At 43.8% G+C, this 21,560-nt stretch overlaps 1 protein-coding gene across 2 annotated transcripts in view; it reads left to right on the top strand.

Annotated features, from left to right (window-relative positions):
* The window catches only part of IL20RB (interleukin 20 receptor subunit beta), a 37,702-nt gene extending 24,202 nt beyond the window's left edge, over nt 1–13,500 (top strand). For both annotated transcript variants that reach the window (XM_047736165.1, XM_047736174.1), the window contains exons 4-7: nt 815–939; nt 2,672–2,822; nt 6,747–6,889; nt 11,839–13,500. In XM_047736165.1, the coding sequence (XP_047592121.1) occupies nt 815–939; nt 2,672–2,822; nt 6,747–6,889; nt 11,839–11,946 (527 nt within the window). In that variant the 3' untranslated portion in view covers nt 11,947–13,500. The remainder of the gene's footprint in view (nt 1–814; nt 940–2,671; nt 2,823–6,746; nt 6,890–11,838) is intronic.
* The last annotated feature ends 8,060 nt before the right edge of the window (nt 13,501–21,560 follow it).

Here is a 21,560-nt window from a genome sequence, read left to right as displayed (position 1 = left end):
CGTGGGTTATAAAATTTTAAGACAAAAAGAGATGTTTACCTGGGTGTTCAGTCACTTTTCTTGAGTATATGTGCCTCCTGAAGAAGGAGCAGAGGACTTTATTATGGTCAAGGAGTGAGAAAAGAGAATTGTACTAAGTCTTTGTCATTAAAAAAAATTTGCTCATCATTCAAAAAGCATTTACTGAACACCTGCTGAATACAAGAGAGTATTGGTATACAGTAGTCCCCCTTATTTACAGGGGATTCATTCCAAGACCCCCAGGGGATGGCTGAAATTGAGAATAGTACCAAATCCTATATATCCTATGTTTTTTTTTTCTTATACATACATACTTATGATAAAGTTGAATTTATAACTTAGTAACAGGAAGAGATTAATAACAATAACTAATAATAGAAGAACAGTTATAACAATGCACTATAAGAAAAGTTACATGAATGTGGTCTCCTCTCTACAAGTTATCTTACTGTGCTGTACTGGCCGTCCTCCTCCTTGTGATAATGTGAGATTGTAAAATGCCTACGGCAGGAGTTGGGGGAATGATGCAGACACTGTGTACTGACCTTCTGAATATATCAGAAGGAGAACCATCTGCTTCCCTCCCAATCACAGGTAACTGAAACCCCAGCAAGCAAAACCTCAGATAAGGAGGATGATGGTACAGCTTCTGTGTGCTGGGAAGTTACATCCACCACCCCTGACTTCCCTACCACCCCTGCCTATTTCTACTGATGACTTGGTTCTAGTCTCTCAGGACAGAAACCAGTCCTGTCTGGAACCGGCTTTGATTCTCCCCCTGTCTTACCAACAGCCATCCTCACACCACCTGTGATGGAGGTCACCAAGGACGGCTTCCACCTGGTTATTAAGCTGGAAGACCTGGGGCCCCAGTTTGAGTTCCTTGTGGCTTACTGGAGGAGGGAGCACGGTGCCAAGGTGAGACTTCCAACCTTGGCCTTGGAGTCAGGCCTCAGGGAAAGAGTCACAGAACTCTGAGAGGTGGGTGAGGAAAGCTGTCCCCTGAAGTGCTCACTGACCAGGGGTGGGCTGAGCACAGGCAGGCCTGGGTGCAGGGTGGGAAAGGAGAGATGGGAGCACACTGACAATCCTAGAGCCTCCTATTCAGAGAATTGCCTGAGGTCCACCCCAGGCTCAGGCCAGATTTGCTGAAGTATGGGGGTTCCCTCTTTGTTCTAAACTCAAACATGGTACGATCCACAATATCTTTCAGTTCTTTTCTTCTTCCTCCTCAGCCTGGCTTCTCAACCATTCTCCCTGGCAGCTTTAGGTGCAGCAGACCAGGGTGTTCCAGATCAGCTAGATGATTTCAAAAGCATGTGAAACTGGCACAAACCTCTTGAGGGTGTGCATCAGGTAGGGTGCAGAAGGGAGGGCGGCTAGCCAGAGCTGGCTTGTGAATAAACCGAATTATCAGCCAGCTGGCCACCCAGAATGCCTTGATGGGGCACTGCCCCAACCTCCTGTGGGATAGCTGGCTGCAGACTGGGATGTCCACACTCCCAGAGTGAATGGCCAAACAAACAGAAGGGCTAGGGCTTGAGCAGGAACTGAGGATACCAGACCCATTGGAGACCCAGTCCAAGGTGATTTGCAAAGACTACTCCTGTCAGCCCAAGGAAAATAGGCTTTATTATGAGTCTGGATAGGATGCAGTAAGGGGCTTTCATGGAATCTATGAACAGAGCAGGCCTAGGTTACCCCCTGACCTCATAAGCACTATGCGGGGGACAAAACACGTGTCACCACCTCCTCAACAGGGACAATGGTTTGGGTAGCTTCCCCTGAAAGGTGAAATATGTAGCTGGGGCAAGCAATAACAATGGTTTCCGGTATTTACTCCTGTGGGGTCAGGGCCCAGCAGTAGGACAGGACATTGCCAGCCAGCCAGATGGAGTAGTGTGGGGGACAGATCAGGACATGGGCAGGAGGGAGCATGCAGCTCACTTAGATTCTTGGGATGGAGCCCACTCCCCACCCTTGGTAACAGGCAGGGCCAGTGCTGAGAGAGGAGCATGTACCCTGAGTCACTGGGGCTCAGCCCAGACAAGCCTCCACAGGTTCAGATGTGGAGCACAGGCTTCCGTGGGTGGGTGGAGGTAGAGGTGAGTACAGATGGATGAACAGGTGGGTAAATGGATGAATGCGGGAGGAGACAAACCCCACTGGCCGCATTGCTACTGTGCACTGATCTCCGTGGCAGCACTGGCCACACCAAGCCCTCAGGCTCATCAGAGCTCTGACCTTCAGGTGTTTGTGCCAATGTGACCCATCAGAGAGGACTTCCCTAACCATTCTGCTTAGTGCCTCCTCCTCATCCTACCTTGCCCCGCCATCTTTTGTTTCACAGCCCCATCACCCCCTGCCGTGTGTCACACAGGGTCTGTCTCACCGCAGGTAAGCTCCATCAGAGCTGGGATTTTGCTTTGTTCAGTGCTGTATAGCTCAGGGCCTACAATAGAAACTGGCATGTAGGAGGTGCTTAATAAATAAATAAATAAGAGTGAATGAATGAATGAATGTACGAATGAGAGGGAACATTCTCTATGCATCCCAGAAAGGAAATACCTAGAACTTCCCTTCCTTGGCTCTTTCTGCCCTTTCCTGTCCTGCTTCCCCCAGGCTGTAACTGTTTTCTGGTTTCCTTAAGGAACATGTCAAAGTGGTGAGGAGCAGGGGCATTCCAGTGCACCTGGAAACCATGGAACCAGGAGTCGCATACTGTGTGAAGGTCCGCACGTTGGTGAAGGCCATCAGGAGGCACAGCCCTTTCAGCCAGGTGGAGTGTGTCAAGGTACAAGGTACGTATGGCCTGCCTGTTTCCTGAAGACCCACACAGGCCACAACCCCTCCTAGTGGATGGTTGGCTGCCCGCTGGAGACCTTTGGTTCTGAGTTTCCCCTAGGATTCACTTACTTGCTCCCCAGCCGGGAGGGTGTCTGTCATGAAAGTGTGCTTTTCTCTAATTACCCTTGAGGCGAGAGTTCACCCTAGGGCTGGCTGGGGTCCCTTGAGCAGCTGTGTGGAATGCTTTCCTTCTGAAAGTTCCCTAGGCCTGAGGCCAGATGTTGTAAGACTGGTTTACCCTGATGGCAGTGGCCTGGGAACCAGACTGGGCTAGGGTGCCAGAGAAGTAGCCAGAGGTCTGAGAGTCAGACCTTGCAAGGAGGACTAGGTCCCCTCCTAGGTACCCCACCCCCACCTACTAGTATGTAGTAGTATGTTACTATTGCTTGTTGGAAGGGACTAGGTGCAAAGTCTACAGAGACCTCCTGTTTGACTTAATTTTTCTCCCTTCAATTTTTAATATTCATTTATTCATTCATTCACTCATTTATGAGATTTATTTATTTTGGAGAGAGACAGAGAGAAGGCCTGAACAGGAGGGGCAGAGGGAGAGGGAGAGAGAATCCAAAACAGACTCTGTGCTCAGAGTGGAGCCTGACACGGGGATCAATCCCAGTACCCCAAGATCATGACCTGAGCTGAAAGCAAGAGTCAGACGTGCAACTGACTGAGCCACCCAGGTGCCCCACCCCTTGAATTTTTTATAGTCTAAGACCCCACAGTGTTCAAAAGTCCCTTGAAAAGAAACAAAACCAAACCCCATATCTACAATGTGTTCAAATACCACTGACATTTTTGTGTATAAACTTTTCATCTTTAAGAAATTATTATTTAAAAAATTTAGTACTTTCATATGATTCCAAAAATATCTAAGATACCTGTGGAAACTCTCCTTTCTATTCTTCCCCATCTTTGCAATTCCAGCCTCTCCCCACTTGGTATTACCTTCTTGTATATACTCCAAAAGATTTTTATTTTTTTTTAAAGATTTTATTTATTTATTTGAGAGAGAACAAGAGGGCACAAGTAGGGGGAGCTAAGAGGGAGTGGGAGAAGCGGGCTCCCCACTGAGCAAGGAGCCAGATATGGGCTCCATGCGGGGCTCAATGAGACCCTGAGAGCATAATCTGAGCAGAAGGCAGGTGCTTAACTGACTGAGCCACTCAGGCACCACATCCTTCTAAAGATTTTTAAATGCATAACAGGTAAATGAGAATTATTTCTATATGTATTTCCTTTCTCTTTAGCACAAATGGTAGCATATCCTATGCAATTGTTCTGGATGTTATCCTTTTTGCTTTATATATCTTATAGATATTTTAGTATGGATAAAGAACTTTCTCATCCTTCTTTAACCTCATACTATATAGTTGTGTGGATGGGCGTTTCATTTTTCCCAATATTTTGCTCTTATAGCCAATGCTTTAATTAATTACCGTGTACATGGATCATTTTGCCGGTGTATGTATATTTGAAGGATAAATTCCTGGAAGTAGAACTGCTTGCTGGTCAGAGGCATACACATTTGAATTTGGACTGCTGTTCCCAAATTGCTCTGCAAGGTGGAGTGATTTTTCCATCCCTGTCCATGTGTAGACACACATTGTAGTCGTGTTGCACACACACACTGTGCTTGCTTTTTTACAAATATCACATTCATCCCATTTCCACATGGGTTTTCTGATTACTATTTTATACTACTTTTTAAGCCAAGTTTGTTAAAGAATTCAGACAACACAGAGGTGCCTGAGTGGCTTGGTCGTTAAGCATCTGCCTTGAGCTCAGGTCACCATCCTGGGGTCCTGGGATCGAGTCCCATGGTCAGGCTCCCTGTTCAGCGGAGAGCCTACTTCTCCCTCTCCCTCTGTCTGCCACTCCCTCTGCTTGTGCTCTCTCTCTGTCAAATAAAAAAATAAAATCTTAAAAAAAAAAAAGAATTCAAATAACACAGAAGTATGTAAAGTGAGAGGTCCATGTTCTCCATTCTCCCCCACACCACTCAGGAGGTTTCCTCTGGCAGGTTTGACATTTAATCTTCCCATCATTGTGTGATACCAATGCTCACAGGCACAAATGGGACTGTACTGGGCTTACCATTCTGCAGCTTGCTTGTCTTCACTTAGAAGTACATTGTGAACATCCTTTCATGTTAGTATACATGGATCAACCTCATTTTTTTTTTTTACAACCTCATTTTTTTTTCTAAAGATTATTTATGTATTTATTTGACAGGGAGAGATCGCAAGTAGGCAGAGAGGCAGGCAGGCAGAGATAGAAAGGGAAGGAAGCAGGCTTCCTGCCGAGCAGAGAGCTGGATGCGGGACTTGATTCCCGGACCCTGAGATCATGACCTGAGCCGAAGACAGGGGCTTAACCCACTGAGCCACCCAGGCGCCCCTACAACTTCATTTTTAAAGAAGATGCATGATAAGTGAATTTATCAATGTGCCAAAATATATGTAACCATCCTCCTACTAATAGATATACTCTCTGCTTTCCAGTATTACCACTACATCGTGAATAAATTTGTGTATATCCCAATTCCTGTTTCAATAGCTGACTTCTTAAACTGCTATGCTGATATCTCATAATATGTTAAACCATCTATCTGGGGGTATTTAGATCATTTCTATGTTTTAGTTCATTTCTGCTTGCTTTTGATGATGATGTTCATTGATTGATTGATTCGTTCACTCAGTGACTACTTACTGAGCATTGACTCTGTGCCAAATGCTGGCCTAGTCACTGGGATGCAGCAGGGAAGTCCCTGGCCTCATAGGAGCTTATCCTCTAGCTGGGGAGACAGGCTACAAACCAGTAAACAAACAAGATGGTTTCACTTGGTGGTCCGTGCTATGAACAATGCACACCAGAGCACACCTGGAGGGGGAGGTCTGCCACTTTGGGTGGAGAGACAGGTTGCTTTGTGAGGCTGTCGCCCTAGTCCACGTGTTGCTAGGAACTGCTTTATGCATATAATTTTTTCCTTCCTCGAAATTACTTTTTGGAAGCCACTCAGAGAAGTAAATGAAAGGGTATGGATGTTTGCTTATCTCTTGGTGTGTACTGCCAAAGTATTGTCCAAAAGCACTGAAACGGAGTATAGGGTCCCCACCACCTATGTGATGTCACCATCTTCTGCGGCCTCCTGGGCTGTGCCACCTTCACATGGTGGGTGAGCTATCTGACCTGGGGGACTACAGGAGTTGTTCCACATTACATAGAGCAGAGAGACGGGAACATAACCTGTCACCCCTTCTGCATCTCCAGATGCTCACACTTGACACTTTCTGATACTTTGACTTAATTAGTAGGCTGACCCTGGGTTTTGGAGCCAGCGTGACCTGTGTGACCTTGGGGAAACATAATGATAAGAGGGGCTCCATATATCGCAGTTACAACGTGACTGGTGTCTGAAGTCAGGATTTTCCTCCACAACGTAAATCAATGCCAAGAGCAAATTGTGAAACACATTTTGTTTTCAGTTACCACCCAGCTCCCTTCTGGGCTGTTCTCTTCCGGCACCTCCCCTTCATCCTGCCGGGGTCCTGGCACTCTGCCTTCCTCCCGGCAGCTGCGCCAAGGTACGTGCTAACACAAGGAGTGGCTCAATACATGCTCCTCCCTTTCCCTTCCCAAGAAAAAGATTGCAGTCTTCCCTGAGGCTTTCTGGAAGCAACGCCTTCATCTGAATTCTAAAAAAAATGGTTTTAATGGCGATAATTTTCGTCACTAAGGCATATATCATATCTCGGGATGTTGGCATCTGCCATCTTGGCTGGCATGCAGAGCCAACTCCATGAGAGCAAGAGAAGCCGGATGGGTAACTTCATCTTTACTATTGTCTCCTAAGCCTGCCCTTATCTTTTCATTTTCAGGAGAGACCCTCCCCCTGGCGCTGGCCCTGTTTGCATTTGTTGGCTTCATGCTCATCCTTGTGGTGGTGCCCCTTTCCATCTGGAAAATGGGCCGGCTGCTCCGGTACTCCTGTTGCCCCGTGGTGGTACTCCCCAACACCTTGGTAATGCTCTTCTTTTTTCCTTTCAGCATGACGCTGACCAGCTGTAGTTTGAGCCTTAGTCTGGTATGGGCATGCACTTTGTGTGGCTTTACAAGCATTTGCACAAAGAGAAGGGAAGAGGATTTATAGGGATTCACTTCTAATCAGTGGGGCTGGGAGAGAAGCCCCTTCTCTGGGGAGTGGTGACCTTCCTCAGGCTCCCATCAGGCCACTGGTACTTGCCCTAAGGACCGGGCACTGCCAAGATGGCAGGTGTGTTACACCAGCCAGGATGCTCGGCACTTCAAGAGTCATGTGCAGCCTTCCTCTTCTAGACTGGCCTGCAAGGATTCTGTCTCTTGGAGTAAGTAAAACAGCAGCTACATCTAGTAGTATGTTCCAACCCAGCATACTCAGTTAATATGCCAAGAGCCTCATTGGTTCCCAGGGCAAAGTGCATGTGTGTGAAGCATGCACCAAGGACACTGGGCCACAGGTTTGAGTCTCCAGAGCAGACAGGTCCCATGCCCACCCCAGGGTGGAAGAAAAGCAAAAGCAGGCTTACAACAGCTCCCTTTGTTCCATTTTCCTACCTCCAGTGCCCTCTACCCATCCCCAGACCTCAATACTTAAAGCAGGACAAAAGAAAACAAAGTAACAAATAAAACCAATCCCATCCCTGTCAGGCAGGGATTTCTCACAGTTCTGTCCTGGGAAGATGAGTTTGCAGTCGGCTTCTCAGAGGCAGCTAGAATCGGAACGTCCCCCAGTTCCTTATCAGCCTGGGGTCACTCTGGAAGGAGTTACTCTTGTGATATCTTCATGGCCCTGAGGAGTGCAGGCTGTGTTCTCCCTGCACAGGGGGAGTAATCCTCCCCGTGACCCTCTCTCAGGACACCCCTTCACCTTGCTATCCTAATGCCTGCTCTCTCTTTCCGGCACTTGTAAGGGGTCCTACCTTTAGCTGATGCTAGTGCAGAGTTAAGCACCAGGCATTGTTCTTTTTTTTTTTTTTTTTAGTTACTTTTAAAATTTTTAAATAAACATATAATGTATTTTTATCCCCAGGGGTACGGGTCTGTGAATCGCCAGGTTTACACATTTCACAGCACTCACCATAGCACATACCCTCCCCAATGTCCGTAACCCCACTACCCTCTCACCAGGCGTTGTTCTAAGGCTTGATGTACATCGACTCGTTTCATTTTTCCTCTTCCATCATTGCTTACCAATGTGCATTTCATCAGCGACCTGCCAGCCTCTCTGAATGATTCAGTGTTCACTGCTAACCGGGAAGGCACCGTGGTGTGGCAAACACAGCGGGGCAGGGTGGGCCTTTCCCCCTTGTTCAAGAACCCTGGGGCTCAAAGTTGCCAGGACCATTAAAGGGTGTGTATTCACCATTTGTTGGAGTAGTGTTTTATAAATATCAGTTGGGTCAAAGTGTTTGATGATCCTGTTCAGTGATTTTGGTAGACCTCTATTAGTCATTGGGAGGGAAAACACATAATCTCTAACCAGGAGTGTGGATGTGTCTGTTTCTACATTTGTCAGTTTTTCCTTCATGTGTTTCGATTCTGTTTCGGTTGCATGGATTGTTCTCAGGTCTTCTTCAGTACTTGAGTCTTTTATCATCACGAAATGTCCCTCTTTATCTCTGGCACTATTCCTTACCCTGTTATCAATATTGCTCTCCACTGTTTACTGTTTGTGTGACATATATTCTTTCCATATTTTTATTCTACATGTATCTGTGTCCTCATATTTAAAGTATATCCCTTGTAGCAGCATATGTTGGTCTTAAAATTTTTTTAAAAAATTAATCCATTCCAATAATCTCTGCCATTTAATTGGAATGTTTAGTCCATTAACGGTTAACCCTGATCCTCTCACTTTCTGACTTTTGTGTTTGTACCGGTATTTGTCAGTGTTGTGGCACGAAGAGAGAGACTTGCCCTTGGACAAGGAACTGTGAAACTCACCCAGTGACGTTACCGCCTTCCAACTGTCAACTTTTGGTTGCTTGGTGGCGCCTTAAGGAAGTTGATTTTATATTCTGATCAGTTTTTATTTTATTTATTTTTATTTTTATTTTATTTTTTTTTAAATTTTTTATTTTTTTATTAACATATAATGTATTATTTAGCTCCAGGGGTACAGGTCTGTGAATCGCCAGGTTTACACACTTCACAGCACTGATCAATATTTATTTTTATTCTTAAAAAATATTTTATTTATTTATTTGAGAGGGACAGAGATAACGAGAGAGAGCACAAGCCTGAGGAGGGGGAGAAGCAGGCTTCCCACTGAGCAAGGAGCTGACGCAGGGCTCGACCCCAGGACCTTGGAATCATGACCTGAGCCGAAGGCAGTCACTTAACGACTGAGCCACCAAGATGACCCTTGACCAGTTTTTAAAATTATTATCTATAGGAGGATTGGTCTGATTGGGACTCCTCCACTGCAGCAGTCCCGGACCAACCCAAAATGATCATGGGAGGGGAGCATCCATGGCTGAGGTGGTCTGAAGCCCTTCTTTTCCACATGTGGTGAAAAAATTCAGCCTAACTCCATCAGTTAGTCACCTTTTGTGGTTTTCCTCTCAACTCAGTTACTCATGCTTACCCTCTGTTCACAGGGTGTTCCATTCCTAACACCCTCTTGCATTTTTCCTCTCTCGGGTGTACATTCAGCAGCCCAGCAGAGGTTCCTCCCTGCCTCAGGATCAGGTGCACTAGCATCCTTCCAGGACCCAGAGCGAGGAACAGAGCAAAGAGCTAGGGAGAAAACCATGTGAAGGGTCATTTGCTTAGAGAATTTCAAGTGCACAAGAAGAGCCCTCAAATGGCAAGAGCTCCTAGGGATCCTAATGGGTTACAAGCCACACCCTAAACATAGCTTTTGGAGAAAACCAATTTTAGAGGAGACCAGAAGCAAGGATATTCTGTAAGAAGTGTGGCCACTTTAATCTGTGGAAGATAGATACCATTACCCTTGATTAGATTAGCTTTTGCTTTTCTGTTATCTTTACCAGCTTCCCTACATTGTCATTTCTTTCCATAAGGTTTTTCATTTTTATTGGTTCTCCCTCAATTTATTAAGTGGACAATCTCTCTGAGTATATGTATTTCCCATAGTGCCGTATGAGAAATTGATCATGAGTATCCATTACACCCAAACGGATTCTGGAGCTGTACATCACCACTACCCTCTGCACTGCCTCAAACTTGACTTTAGCACAGCCTAGCTGCACTTCAACATTTGCCTTAGTTAAAGATAATCCTCTAAGGTAACTTCCAGCCTTCCTTGCAAAAACCCACGCATCTTTCCGATTAAACCATGGGAAATTACCAAGTGGAAATCCTTGACAATTCTTTGAAAATCCCGATTGAGTTTTTAAGTGTTTAATTTATCTGTTTGGATTAAACATTTCATGTCTACATCTATAATTTCATGGTTGGTGATGGTTGCACTCTGAAACGCACCATTAAGATTTTCTCTCCATTCAAATTTATATCATCAAGTAACAGTCTAAAGCAAAAATATATATGCAAAGAAAATCATATCGAGAATGCTCAGTGTATAGTCTCTATTTTAAAGTATTATTTCTTTTCCTTGTCTTTCATCCATAATTTCTTTATGGGGATAGAGGCTTTGGTGCTAAGGGGTCTTTCTTTCTTTTCTGTGACTCACTTTATTCTTTCTCTTTTTGCTGTCACAGTCCACTGTAATGCAGGTAGCAAGCATAAAGATGGCCCCAAGTTAGTCATTCTTCAATGGGTCATTGAAGTTTGGCTTTGTGTACTTCATAGAAGGTAGAGTTTGTGAGCTCAGATGCCTCTGGGGCCCAGACAGGTACGAAAAAAAAAAAAAAAGTGCACTGCAGTGAGCATAATTGGATAGGGAGAGATGGTGGGGACCATGGCGAACATGTTTCAGCTAAAGAAAGCAGTTTTTCAGTTTCAGCATGTTGTTGCTGAGAGGAAACGCAAGCCAATGCTACCAGATCTGTAAGGTGTTTATTTTTTTTTTTTAAGACTTATTTATTTTATAAAGAGAAAGAGAGAGAGTGTATGTGTGTGTTGGGGAGGGGCAGAGGTAGAGAGAGAGAATTGCAAACAGACTCCCCACTGAGCACTGAGCCTGATGGGCTCAATCTCATGACCCAGAGATAATGGCCCGAGTGGGAGTCAAGAGTCAGATATCCAACTGACCAAGCCACCCAGGCGCCCAAGTTTTAAGTGAAAAACCAGAAATCAAAACGTTTATGAGAAATCTCCTAATTTTTAAATGTTGAAAATAATTCAAATAAAATCAACAGAACCTTGCTTGAAAGTTTTTTCTAACCTACGGGACAGCAGTTGCACACCTTCTGAACTTCTGAGCTTATGTTTTATTTTTGTGTTCTAGATCTACACTGTCCAGTATGGTAGCCACTCTCCACATGTGACCATTAAGCACTTGAAATGTAGCTAGTCCAAATTGAGATGCACTGTAAATATAAAATACACAATGGATTTTGAAAAACTCCTTAATATTTTTATATGGGTCATAAGTTAAAATAATATTTTAATAATAAAATGCTTTATTAAAATTAATTTCACCTGTTTCTTTTTACTTTTTAAAATGTGCTACTGGAGAATTTTAATTTGCATATATAGCTCAAATTAGGTTTCCACTGGAAAGTACTTCTCTAGAGTTAAAAAAAATAATCAGATATAATCACTGCAGATTTAGGTAGCTGGTATCCTAAGGATCTGACTGGACCAGCAGCTGTGAATTGATGGTGGGCTCCGCACTGATACTCCTCCTGAAACAGGGGTTAGAATTGTCTTTGTGGTTTTTTGCCGCTTGAAAGTTGATCAGGTAGCTGGGATTTCTGCGACACTCTCTGTCATTGTGGCTACTACTCTACCATCATATAACACTACCATTCCTCTAATGAATATTAACGAAAATGATTTTTTCAGAAAATAACCAATTCACCCCAGAAGTTAATCAGCTGCAGAAGGGAAGAGGTGGAACCCTGTGCCACAGCTGTGCTGTCTTCTGAGGAACCCTTCAGGGCCTGGCTTTAGCAGCCTTGGGGAGGGCCCAGCTGAAACTGAGACTCCGGTTGGCACAGCACAGCAGCCATGAGGTGAAAGACCCTGTATCTGTTTTCCTCCATGGACAGAGGACAAGAAAAGCAAGAAGAGCCTGGTGTGTCCATGTCTAGAGGCAACTGTCTGAAGCAGACTGGTTTGGCAGACAAAGCAAGAAGTGGGGGTCAGGAGATGTGACCTCTAGAACTGTCTGTCTGCCATTCACTGACTGAATGACCCTGGAGAAAGTGTCTTGGTTTCTCTGGTCCTCAGTTTTCTCATCTAGAAAGGGGGAATTAAACATACAACCATCAAACCACTGTATCTCTCTGGCCCTCGCAGAGATTTGGGAAACTGGCAGCACTGTACATTGGGACTGGTTCAACTTTTCAGCAGAGCAGTATATAAATTGCAACAAGAATAATAAAAACTCTTTACAACAGTTGGCTTGGAGAGCCACTTTCCTAAAGGAAACCTTGATGGGGAAAGGAAGGATGAGTACAACAGTGTTGACTTCACTTCAAACCAAATGTCTGTGCAGAGGTCCATGGGTCAGCCAGTGCTACAACACATGACCTAGAAGGAGGTCACAGGCCCATGGAAAATGGGCAGTGCTGTGCATACAAGAGATATTGTAAAGGGTAAATAACACATGCACACTGAGGGCAGCAGGTAGAATGTATATGAGGAGAGGAGAATGCAGAAGGATGTTGATAATAAATGTGGTGTTTGCTGTGTTCCTTTTACCTGTAGAGTTGTTAAAGTATAGAATTAAAAATAAAAAGGGGTCACCTTTGGTAATCCTTTTGGTTTCTTCCAAAAAAGTGGTCTTTGGGATTCTAGTTACATCATCAACCTTGTGTCCAGGGAGGCTCCTGAAGGCCACCATTAGACAGGAGTTGTGGGGGTGACCCCAGGTAGGGGATGCGGCAGGGAAGGAGAACCCTGACCGGTGCAGCTGGCCAAAGCCTCACCTGGTCAGGGTGCTCCACAGGAAGTCCCTTGCGGGTACTTCTCCTCCCTAAGACAGCTCACTCAGGGTGTCCTCAGTGCCTTCTAGAATGTTCATCTGGGACCCACTTTTGGAAGCCTTTTCCTGCCCCTCTCCCAACCAGGTGAGGAAGAGTCAGGGCTAGGGAAGGAATGGAGAGGTAAGTCTCTTGAGAAGTGAAGGGATTAATGGGCAAGGCCTGTGCGTTCCTTCTTAGCCCCCAGCTTTGGAGCCTCTGAGTTGGTTTGTCTCCACACCAACTTCCAGGACCCCTTCCAGCCAGCCCAGAGGTGGGGACAATGTAACTACTTCAACCAGGTGTTTCTCCTACAAAAGAGAGGCCTATAACCCCCCTCTCTACACCAGTGAGGTCTCAAGGAGCCAGAGGGTGCGCTCTCCAGGAGGATGATACTGTCAAAGATCTTTCCTTTGTACCATTTTGTATGCTTCTGTGTTGGTGGATTTCTTCATGAAAAGTATGTTTTAATTTTATATTTAGCCTAAACTGGACATATTTTCAGTGTGCAAAAATAAAGGCTATACTACTGTACCGGTCATCACTCTCCCTTGTCGCATTTCCTTGCCTCTCCCCCCTGGGGCTGTTGTCCCTCTGCCACCTATCCAGGACTAGAACCCAGAAATCACCCTTGATTTCCCCCTGCTTGAATCCCTCTCACAATTTGTCCCGTGCTCATCCATTTCTCCTGGCATATATATGTATATAAAAAATTATCTCAATTATTCTGTTGTCATCCCAGTTCCCAAACAAGCATTTACTGGGGTCCAACCATGCAAAGACATTGAGCTAGTTCCTCATAGAGGGGGCTCCCTTCTTTGTAGCTGGTTATTCCCTCCTGGAGTGCTTATATCCTGACTCCCCAGGCCTCCTCTCTTTTTACCCCCATCACCTGCTCTTTAAACTATGACACTTTAAGGAGTGAAAAGGGGCACAGTCAATAACTACAACAGAACAGGAAGACCATGCATCTTTGCACTCAATGCCCGTAGAGAGACCCTGCCCCCAGAACCAAGCCCACCTCTCAGCCCTGTCCTCAGGAAAAGCTGCCAGAGTCCAGTTGAACAAAACCTTCTGCTCCATGAGGTTTACATTTCCACTGGGGAAAGCAGAAAGAATAATAACAAATTAATACAAAACCAAATAATGATAGTAATTACTTTTTTTAAGGTGAATTATCTGGTATATTGGGAGTGTATAAATCCTACGAAAAATGCAAAGGTAGAGCAGAAAATGGGGAGTGGGGGCAGGTTGCAGCCTCCTCTAAATGAAAGTGAATGAAAACCCCCAGACCACAGCTCTCCCATCAGTTCCATCCTTACACAGCCACATGGGGTGGGGACATTAGGAGTGGCTCTGGAACAAAATAATTTGGCACCAAATCTTTAGGAGTCTGCAGCCTAAAACAAAAACTTCATTTAGTATTTGTCCGGTTTGTATTGATAGTGTGTTTTTGTTTGTTTTTGGAGCTATTCTCTTAAGTTTTTAGAACAAGTAAATAATTATGTTTGATAGGAGCATAGATTTCAGGATTGGTTAAAGGGAAAGCTAATTAACTCATAAATTTGAGTAGGAGCAGTGTATTGTTAGAACTGAACTGAGCATATCAAAATGAACTCATGCCTTTGTAAAACATGTAATTAAAAATATATTTCTTTTCTGGCTCCCCGCCCCCCAAAAATGGCCGAGTAGCAATGTTACCCCATAATGCACATAATGCATCCTGATGGCTACATTATGGTTTCTAATGCTATTTCTTTCCCCAAAGGAACCAGGGTTTCTTGAAACAATGTCTGATTCCATGTCTGGTCTGGGGCAGAAGAATATGAGGTGATCTCAGAACACCTAACATGCTGGGCCAGAAGCAAAGCTTGAAAAAACCGGGGCATTTGAAAGCTAAAAGGTCCCCACCGGCCAAAGTTGGGAGAGTGTGAGCATCAAAATGAGAATATTGGGGCGCCTGGATGGATCAGTGGATTAAAGCCTCTGCCTTGGGTTCGGGTCATGATCTTAGGGTCCTGGGATGGAACCCCATGTCAGGGGAAGAGGGGGGGGGGTCTCTGCTCAGCAAGGAGCCTGCTTCCCCCTGTCTCTCTCTGCCTACCTCTCTGCCTATTTGTGATCTCTGTCTGTCAAATAAATAAATAAAATCTTAAAAAAAAAAGAGAATATTGGCTGATGTCAGTACATTTGAAATGTCACAAGTCCATAATAACACATAAAAAGAGCAACACTAGTACAGTGACTTCTCAGAAAAGATGAATAGAATGCATTTCAATTGAGTCTTGTTATGCAGTCATGTTGGGTTTATTGACTCACTATGTCAATGAAGAATACTGGTAAGTGTAAAATACCTCAGTCAGAAGGGTTGGTTCTCCACTGCCACCAATCCCTGGCCCAGGCTGCAGCCCTCTCCCTACTGGATACCTGCAGTAGTCCCTTTACTGGCTGCTCTCCACTCCAGTCCTTCCGCACTTGTCTGTCTCCTATCGTGCCAGGGAGTCCCAGGGACGTGCCTTTATTTTTCTTTTACAGAGGCTTTGTAGGTTCAGTTTGTCTGTCTAGCCTCTGTGCTACTCTTCCTCATCTTTTACATATGTACGTATGTGTATAATATATATATCTTATATATAATATATATTTTCTTATTTTCCGTGTGCCCTATTTTATCCATAGGCTAATTCTCTGTGGATGCAGAGGTCTCAGTGTCCTTTGAATCTGGCCTGACTTGATCCATTCCTTCAGGGAACCTTCGCAAAACTTCTGGAGCCTACTTGGAAGGAGACCTCATTAAGTCCACGGGTGTCTGGCGCCACCTTGTGTTGAGTAATGGAAAAAGTCCTGTTTCCTCTGAGCCAAGTTTCCTTGATGGAGAAAGGAAAACTCCCCCAAGTTTCCTAGAATGAGAACTCAATTACAAAACTTCCGTGGGCTTGGCCCCTAACAAACCTCCACTGTCATTAGTGGATTTAGAATTTAGTGGCCGCCATATCCTCACGCGGGCTCTGTCTCCAGCGCACATTAGGGGCTTTTTATTTTTTCTGCATGTTCTATTTTTAGGCTATTCTTGGACTAGATCGACTTTCTGGGGTGTTCCTCAGGCCGTGGTTCATGAGAGGGTAGTCATATCAAACCACTGTGGCACCTACTCTGAACTTTGAACCTGGCATACAAGAGTTGACCCCAAATTACAGTTTCGTCTTGTGGGCTCCAGGGACCCTCAGGTCCTCAAGAACCTAACAAAAAAGCTTGGAAAAACCCATTCTTGCCTAAAGTGGGAGCAGGCACATGTGGAAGTAGGAGCCTCCCAAAATGAAGACACAGCCCTTCCAGCCTCCCTCAGTGAGAATCTGCAAGCCGAGGAGAGGCTGCAAAACCTCATTAAAGATTCTGGAGGAAAAACCAAGCAGGAGCATTCCTGGGTACCTGCAGGAAGTCTCAAGAGCAAAAGCACAAACCCTGTAACTGTGAAGGAGGCACTTGTCCCTGGTCCCTCCATTGGGGAAAGTTTTAAAAACTACTTAAAAAATCCTGGCTGTTAGAAAAATGAGTGTCTCTACAAACCTCCGTAACTGCTACATTTTGCTTCTGGATTTTAAGCCACTCATCTCTGAAGTGGCCCCATGCCTCATTTCCTGGAGATGCCAGCCCGTCTCTGCCAAGCTGCCTTGGTGTAAGATGAAGCCTACAGACATCATCTTGGGTTTCTAGCCTTAGGAAATCCTACCCCAGAACTAGGGCCATCTGATGTCATCCCACTTACATTATTGAGGCTGAAGGGCCTTTGCAGGTGAGGCTCAGGTCATGAAGTTAACTCTCCACTCTCTCATCTTCACGTTTGAGTCTTGCCGATTGGAAACGGATCAAAATGGAATAGCACCTTCTCAGATTAAGCCTAGATTGTGGAGCATGGCCAGTGGGGTGAAGAATTACTGTATTTTATTTTTTTTTTTTAATTTTTATTTTTTTAAAGATTTTATTTATTTGACAGAGATCACAAGTAGGCAGAGAGGCAGGTAGAGAGAGAGAGGAAGAGAAGCAGGCTCCCTGGACATGGGGCTCGATCCCAGGACCCTAAGATCATGAACTGAGCCGAAGGCAGAGGCTTTAATCCACTGAGCCACCCAGGCGCCCCAAGAATTACTGTATTTTAAATGAAGAGTCTTAAGTTAGCAAATGACAGCAAGTAGATATTGCAGTTTAAATATGTGTAACTGTAAGCAGTTCTATTTCAGTCCCTGAGAGAAAATGTTTGTCAGAAAAAAGGATTTGTCTCCTTTCTTCCTTTCCCCTCATTTTTTCTCTTTTCTTCCTTCCTTCCTTCCCTCCCTCCCTCTTTTTCTTTTATTCTTTTTTCTAACAAAGTTTTAAACTCTAAAGAAGTTTAGTTTTGGGTTGGCATAGACAAGCCGCAAGTTGAAGAACTGACAGTCAGCATTTGGGTCTGAGGTGTGGTTCTAACCGTGCAGGTGCTGGGGATGTGGACAGTACCAGCAGGACATGGGCTAGAGCTGGGGCCGACTCTCTCCTTTGGCTAATGACTTGTTTGAAAAAAATCACATCCCCCCAAAAAAATTCCCAAATCAGAGTTTTTGAATTAGATTCCATTTAAAACTTTAAAAAGGTATTAATTATATTGATAATTCAAACCAGATAATGTATCTTTTTATCTTAAATTCAAAGAATGTAGTTTTTAAAATTGTCTTGAAGTCATAAATGTGGCTCCTACGGAATGCAAAGTCAGGGATTTAGGACACAGCTTTTTTGATTCTGGGACAGAATCCAGATATCTCCTCTAACATTAAGTAGTTGTACCCCATGAGGCAGTGTGCTATGATTTCTAAATACCGATAGCTTTTATGAATGGATTCTATGAGAACCCACATAATCTGGAAATTTTATGAATTTGTAAAATTTTCTTCTTTAACTTTCTTTTTAAAGGTGAAATAATCTGATAACATTTTTTCAGTTATTAAAAGGTTGTAATATTATTTGATATATCTGGTAATATATTTTTATTTTTTTAAAGATTTTAAAATTTATTTTAGAGAGAGAGAGAGAGAAAGTGGGGACGTGGGGGAAAGGCAGAGGGAGATGGAGAGAGTGAGTCCTGAGCATTGCCATGCTGAACACAGAGCCAGGCATAGTGCTGGATCTCCCAACCCTGAGATGGTGACCTGAGCCTAAACCAAGAGTCAGATGCTTAACTGACAGTGCCACCCAGACATCCATGGGTGGATATGTATTTAAATTCTCTCTCTCTCTCTCTTTTTTAAGATTTTATTTATTTATTTGACGGAGAGAGAGAGATCACAAGTAGGCAGAGAGGCAGGCAGAGAGAGAGGAAGGGAAGCAGGCTCCCTGCTGAACAGAGAGCCTATGCGGGGCTCAGGGGCTCAATCCTAGCACCCTGGGATAGCCAGCCGAAGGCAGAGGATTTAACCCACTGAGCCACCCAGGCGCCCCTAAATTCTCTCTTTTTTTTAAAAGACTCTGATTGTTTCAACTTTATTTTCAGGAATGTTTAATTTTATAAAGCATTCTGAGTGGTTGTGCTTTTTTTTTTTTTTAAAGATTTTATTTATTTATTGGACACAGAGAGAGAGATCACAAGTAGGCAGAGCAGCAGGCAGAAAGCAGGGGGAAGCAGGCTCCCTGCTGAGCAGAGAGCCCCACTTGGGGCTCTATCCCAGGACCCTGAGATCACGACCTGAGCCTAAGACAGAGGCTTAACCCACTGAGCCATCCAGGCACCCCGTATTTAAAGTGGTTATGTATATAAAGTGGATATATATATATAAACATATGTATTTTTAACTGAAAATGTATTGAAGTATATCTCGCTGTATTTTATGACATTCTTATTTGGCTTTGGCAAGTTTGAATTTTGTATAGAATGAAGGGAATTGGTAATTGTGTTTTCCAAAGACTTCAGAGAACTTGGAGTTTTACTCTCTGTTGATCCATAATTAAAATAAGGGCAATAATAATGTATATGAAGCAAAGTCTGAATTTTGACCCATGAATCAATAGAGATTTCAGTTAACCTCTAAAGATAATGTATTTATAGGTACTGTTCTTGGATAATTGTAAAGAATTTGACCCCCTTGTGAGAAAATTAAAAGCTTTGACTGGACTTAAGATACTGCTAATTGATTTTGATTCTTCACTGCCAACTTGAGGTAACAATACATAACACGGTATATTAAGCTGGTAAGGGAATGCTGAACATTATAAAAGAAGGGCAGGTTCATAGTTCATAAAAGGAGCAAGATAAATTAAAAAGCTTAGAAGATCAGAACAGGATTTTACAAAAAAAAGAAAAAAACAACTGAATGTGTGAAAGTAATCTAGGCTGGATAGGTTGGTTAATAGCAGGCAGAAATGGTTCTTTCAGCCAGAAATCCTATGTACCAATCTAGAGATTATACTTATGGGCTAAGCCACTGTAGATGGGCAGATAATGGTGAAATGCAACCATGGTGCAGAATTTCGGCCACTATACTGTTGGAGGTCTCTCCATCATCTTGTGTCAGAGAGGAACTTCTTTCTTCTAGTGGCTGCCAGTCTCCAGCTCCTAAGAGCTTTGGTTGGTCAGCTGTTGTAACGCTATGGCTCTCAGACTGAAAATGAAGGAAAATGGTTGAAGCAAAACTCTATGCCAGATAAGGACTCACAGAGCCAAACCGAGTGAGAGATTGTAAGTGACTCTTGAGCAAAGACTTTTTTTTGTTCATTTGTTTTGCAAATCCTTAGTGGAATGCAGCCTTAAAAAAAAAATAAGCATTAGAAAAACTGGACTTTGTTACGTAATTAGATAGTTTGCATTAATGTTGTAAAGCTATTTTAGAATTATTTTCTTTTCAGACAAAGAAAATAAGTAATTATATTTATTTTGTTAGGAATCTAGGTCCCCCCCCCCCCCCCCCCCCCCCCCCCCGCATAGGAGAAAAGGAAATACCATTGTAGAATCAAAGATTTGAGTAGGAATTCTGTATTGTTAGTTCTGAACTGGAAGCGTCCATATGAACTCATGCTTTTAAAAGAACAAAAATAGTAATCTGAAAACATGTTTTGTCCCTTTGTCTTTTGAAATGGCCAGAGAGATGTGTCTGTCACCTGACAGCACATCAGCTCGCTCATTCTGGCCTGTAGTTCTCTTTTCCTACTGAAAGCACCTTGGGAGAAATGGCAGATTCCGTATTTTGAGCTGAAGAAAGTTCAAAATGAACCTGAACAACTAAACAAGTCAGGAAGCAGGAGAGTTTAAACAGATTAATGGAATCAAAAGAACATAGGAGCCAATTTAGGAGGGGTTCCCACCAACAAAGTTGAGACAACTTGAACTTCAGAAGTAAGAGTATTGCCTGGGGTCTATTGACACATAGTAAACCTGAAGTCATAAGTCTAAAATGGAATGCAGAGTGTATCTAAATCATGTAGACTAAGAGAAGGTTAAAAAAAAAGTGTTTTGTTGGATTACTGTCTTCTTGATTGCACAGATGTAGAAAACAGAAACTAGTAAACATGAGTGCCTCAGTCAGAAGGAATTTTTCTGTTTCAAGGGAATGGAAGTGGATTGACCCTGTAAATTGTAAGCTGGAGTCAGACAGGGCCACATAAAAATATCAAAATTCAATGGAAGTATCTCTGATGATACTCATGTATTAAGAAGACCCATAAAGTTGAGACTTAGGAGTTAAGCTTTAATGGATTCTGGCCTTCCAAACTTCCTGAGTCTGGATTGAGTTTGCCTTTTCTGGCCAACTCTTGGGTCCCTCTGGGAACAAGGCAGGAAATAGGCATTATGTAATTCTGGTGACTCCATGGAACAGATAAATGTTCTGATATTTGCAATGTAAAAATGAGAGGTAAAATTTGTACTGATTGAAATTTTTAACTTTTTTTTCTTTTTTACTTAGAACACATTGGACAGCAAATAAAAACCACCCTGACAAGCATAGGAGAAGATCACAGAAGTAAGGGAAAAGCTTTTTATGTGTCTTTAATGACATTTTTTCTTCTTCATGCACAAGGGGCCCCACAAATTATGCAGTTGACCCTGTTTGTAGTCAGTGTGCATAGTCAATGAAGGAGACAGGGGAGGTGGGGAATTACTCCGGAGTCCTGGGCCTGAGAAACTGGGAGAATGACAGACTGGGAAGGCAGAGTGGACTGTGCTTGGGGCAAGGATAATGATTTTGTTTTGGAATGTATGAGGTTTGGGGTACCACATGTCCAGAAGGCAGTGGGAGCCACAGTCCCAGAGCATGAGGGGCTGGCTGTGTGGAGGGAGGTCTGGAGGTGTGAACAGAGAATTGAAGTCAATCAGTTTGTTCAGTCTCTTCATCTTTGTGGTTTCCTGGAACTCAATGGAGCTGAACTGCAAGGGCTGGGGTGGTGGTGGTGGGGGTTTAAGCATCAGTATCCTGTGCTGTACAGAGAAGAGGCCATTGGGTTTGGCTGTGTCAAATGTGGGGGTTGAGGTTTCCACTGCCCAGAGATTTGAATGGAACTGGAAGGAGTGGAAGAGGCAGCCTACTCCTTCCAAAAGCATGGGTCTAGGAGGAAAGAATCAAGGAAAGAAAGTCTGGAGTGGCT

The sequence above is a fragment of the Lutra lutra genome, chromosome 1 (assembly GCF_902655055.1).
Source record: "Lutra lutra chromosome 1, mLutLut1.2, whole genome shotgun sequence".
Classification (NCBI taxonomy): Eukaryota; Metazoa; Chordata; class Mammalia; order Carnivora; family Mustelidae; genus Lutra; species Lutra lutra.
This window is presented reverse-complemented; position numbering and strand designations above follow the sequence as displayed.